General features: G+C 32.1%; 1 protein-coding gene across 1 annotated transcript; it reads left to right on the forward strand.

Moving 5' to 3' along the window:
- The first annotated feature begins 81 nt into the window (after positions 1 to 81).
- On the forward strand, positions 82 to 3,690 carry Chro.30186 (hypothetical protein). Its single annotated transcript, XM_660507.1, has 1 exon — positions 82 to 3,690. One exon carries the CDS (start codon positions 82 to 84, stop codon positions 3,688 to 3,690), a length of 3,609 nt encoding a protein of 1,202 aa, XP_665599.1.
- Positions 3,691 to 4,265: the final 575 nt, after the last annotated feature.

Below are 4,265 nucleotides of genomic sequence, written 5' to 3' on the forward strand. Positions count from 1 at the left end.
ATAAAAACAGGTCATATGTTATATTAAGATGTAGTAAAAAAAAGCCAAGAGAAGTTACAGTGTAGATGTAATTCACTAACAATGCAAGGTTGGAATTATGGAACCAATTACAATGGTATATGGGTATCTGTTGGTGAAAGTACTGATATTTTTAATGGAGATATAAGAGGTATATATATTAAGCCATATAGCAATTTGGTATTACTATATAATATGTATAAATTACAATGGGAAATATATGAACGCTTGGGGGATGTTTCATATGAAAAATTGAAGCAAGTAATGCGACAAGATGGAAAGATTAAAGATAGAGTATTGAATGAAGAAAACACTTATCTTAAGGAGAACAATAAAGGATGGGTACTTAGAGCAATGAATCCACACCCAAATCCTTCCCCCCCTAAAGGAAAATGGCTCACTACACCAAAAAGTAATTTTGAGGAAGAAAATATATTGCAAATAAAATACTATCATATTGATGTTTATTGTGATTCAAGCGTAACTACTCTATCTGGTGGTGATGTTCATCTTAGTCCAATAAAGATGGTAAGAGCAATAAATGAGGATCCTGTTGTATGTTCATCAGAAAAGCCAGTAACTAGCTTTTCACTCAATTTGGACTTTTCAAATTTAGCATTCAAACCAAGAAATAGTTATATTTATAGGTATGATGGTAGATTTTCTGGAAATGGTTGCAAGTATATGGAAGTTAAAGGAACCACAATAGAGGCAACGGAGTGCTCAGGATTCTTTAGAAAAGAGGAGTTAACTCAGGGTGAAACTATTTGGAAGAAGATTGCAAGTAACTCTAGAATTGTATTATTTTATTGGACAGGAATTAAGTGGATTTGTACAAGAAATGATAGTAGTAATACGATACTTGGATATATTGACAATGAAGAACAGGAAGAAGGGTATTGGTTGAATAAGATTGATTCTTCAGCGGGAGCTTACATAAAGACAAGAACAACATTGAAATGTTTCAAAAATCATCCTCAGGAATCAGGAGCTGAACATGCTTGTAACAGGGCATTATTGAAAGGCTGGCCTATTGGAATGGAAGCTTTAAATGGAAATTGGGACTTAAATAGATATGAAGTTTATATTGAAGGAAACAAAAATGGGGATGAATTGAGCAGGAGTAAGAAGGAAATTAAATACTATGAACACAGGAGATCTGATGGATGTAAATTATATCTTTATTTTGATGATAATGTGGGTTACACAGTTATTACTAATAATCATCCAAAAAGCAGGCCAGAATTGGAAAACAAGAAAGACAAGAAGAACAAGTATATTGCAATTTATAAGGATGAACTACAGGGAACTCCTATATTAAAAGGACAAGATTCTCATCATGTTCAATGGCTATATTATCCAATTGATGAAGATAATATGGCAAATTTGAGTTCTCCAAGAGCGCTTTCTAGTACATATATTTACACTAAATGCCGAGATAATGAAGAGCATCATTCTAAAAGACAAAATAGTCAAGGAAGAGATTTTGATGAAGAAGATATGAATAATTCTATTAATTTTAGTAATGAAGGAGAGAATAAGAACAATTCTCAATTACAAAATACAAGTACAAAGAAACAAAATAGAGTTTCATTGGGAGGTAGAAAGCTAGTTAAAGCTAAATCAATTAGCAAAGTTTCTCAATGCAGTGAATACAAAATTATGGGATTTAATAAGCCTTTGGAATCTTTAAATGGAATTTGGAAAAGGGATGAAAGTTATCCAAAACAAGGAGAGACTTCATCTGCAGAATCAATCTTGGAACTTTATAAATGTACAAATAGTAATGACAAGGATATTTATATTTATTATTCGGAGGCTCCTTTAAATAAGACTGGATGGTTTTTGGACTATGATCTTAATCCATTGAATGGTTTCATTGCATTGGGGACTAATAGTACTTCAGATGGATTAACATCTTCTTGGAGACTTTGGAGTTTAACAGAAAAGAAATGGAATAATTTGGACCTTAGTTTGGAATGCCAAGATCAAACTAATAATTCTAATGTTAATAATAAAAAGACAATTTTTACTACCACTGATAGCAAAGTATTGGTGAATGGATTTGAAGTATTGGAAAGTGAATCTCCAAAAGAATTGAGTATAATTCCTTTTGAAGATGTGGAAGATCATATAAAAGCTGCACCAATTCGTGAAATGCCAATACCATTTTTCACTGCAAGCTTACCATTAATAGGACAATTAGCAGCGAATGCTTTTCCTATGATAAAAGGTATATCAAGCTTAGCTCCAAAGAAGCCAAAACCAACAAACGAAGATTCATTAGGATCACCAGTGACAGCATCAGCAATTTTACCCAACTTGGACATATTTTCAACCGCTGAACAATTAAGACAAAATATTACAAAGAGCAGACAAAATGAAAGGCCTAGTATATATTATGATCCATCTTTACTTCCTCGAAATAGTATAAATGGAAATAATATTCCTTCTGTAATGCCTTATGATCAATTTGGCCCTCCTGTGAATATGTATAACCCAAGAAATGACATTCCCAACTATAACTACTTGCCAGGACAACACAATATGTTTTATTCTCCTATAGGGCCCGGAAACATTCATAACAATAATATGTTTGATCCAAGTCTGGGTCCAAGCAATAACTATTTTTATAATCCGTACAATAATAATAATTTCAATGGTATTCAACAACAACAGAACACTGGAAATGAGATGAGAGATATTTCTTACTTGAATAATCAGCAGCAACAGCAACAACAACTTCTTCAGCAACAACAGGAACTACAGAAGGAGCAACTTGAACAACAGCAACAGTTGCAATCTCAGCAGCAACAGCAACAGCAGAAATTACAAAAGCAGCAGCTAGAACAGTTTTACCATCCAACTCAAAATTCACAACAAATTAATGAAATACCAACATTGGCAGGAGAACATGAAGGCGTTAATGGCCAACTATTATACTATGTAAACGGAAATTTTAGCCAAGGAGATAATCATTTGGAGATACCTGTTTCTACAAGCACAACTACTACTACAACTACTACTACCACCACAACCACAAGTACAACTACCACCACAACAACTACTACTACCACAACTACTACTACCACAACAACTACTACTACCACAACAACAACTACTACCACAACCACAACTATTGCTACTACTGAAATTGGAAATTCAAATAGAGATAACATGATCCCAGGAATTTCAGAAGAGGGAAGGAAAGAGTGCCCTGAAGATAAAGAGTGGGCAGTGGAGCATGGAAAGTTATTAACTGAATCAGGGAGCATAACAAATAAGTACAAGGTGATAATTGTGAGCATTTTGTATCAAGAAGATTTGAAGCTGAATTATTTACAAGGAGTATATAGTTTCAACGGGATTTTCAATGGTAGACCTTCATATAGACATTTTGTAAATGGAGTAAGAAATGAATCAAATAATCTTCCAGAGTTAAAAACTTCAACTTTGGATGTTTCACTTTTTTATGACAAGAGATTAAGGTCATGGATATTCGGAGATTTGGAGAATATTGGTTATAATACAGAAGAATCAATATATATAAGAAGCTCACAAAGTGACTGTCTTGTTCCATGGGACTCCACGATTACATGGAAAAATGCAAGTAATTCAGCTTCTTTACCATTAATTATTTCAGTAAGAGCAGGAGAAAGCATTAATTATTAAAATATTTAATATTTAACAATACAAACAAGTTAAAAGTAATAAATCCAATTCTATTAATATCTAATTGCAGTTTTGAGTTATGAATAAATCCTATACTCATTCGCACTGAGTTTGAACTAATAATATTACTATTTAATTATGCAGTTAATTTCAAAAAAAGTTGGGCGCCAACCTGTGGCGCCAACTACAGGCAATGTGCAATAATATAACTGATCAAATAATAAATGTAAATAATATTAAAGAATAAATTGAGCTAATACTGGCGAAGGGGCAAACAAAATTTTTTTTTTTCAACAAAAAAAGAAATTTGAAGAATTGTGAGATAAAGAAAAGTGGTGTATTAACAATTGGATGAAATAGAAGGGTTTGTATAAATAAATGTTCATTTTCAGCAGCATAAACTTTTGGAGAAAACTATAACTGTAAAATAAATGGAAGGATTATTAAGAATTTTACAATATATAGGCAATAATTTTTGAAAGTGAATATTTTATTTTTATTTGAACCAAACTTTGGACAAAATTGTGGTTTCAAATCAGAGAAAATCAAAAATAACTATATATATATATATATAT

Source organism: Cryptosporidium hominis (assembly GCF_000006425.1).
Source record: "Cryptosporidium hominis TU502 chromosome 3 CHRO013085, whole genome shotgun sequence".
Lineage (NCBI taxonomy): Eukaryota > Apicomplexa > Conoidasida > Eucoccidiorida > Cryptosporidiidae > Cryptosporidium > Cryptosporidium hominis.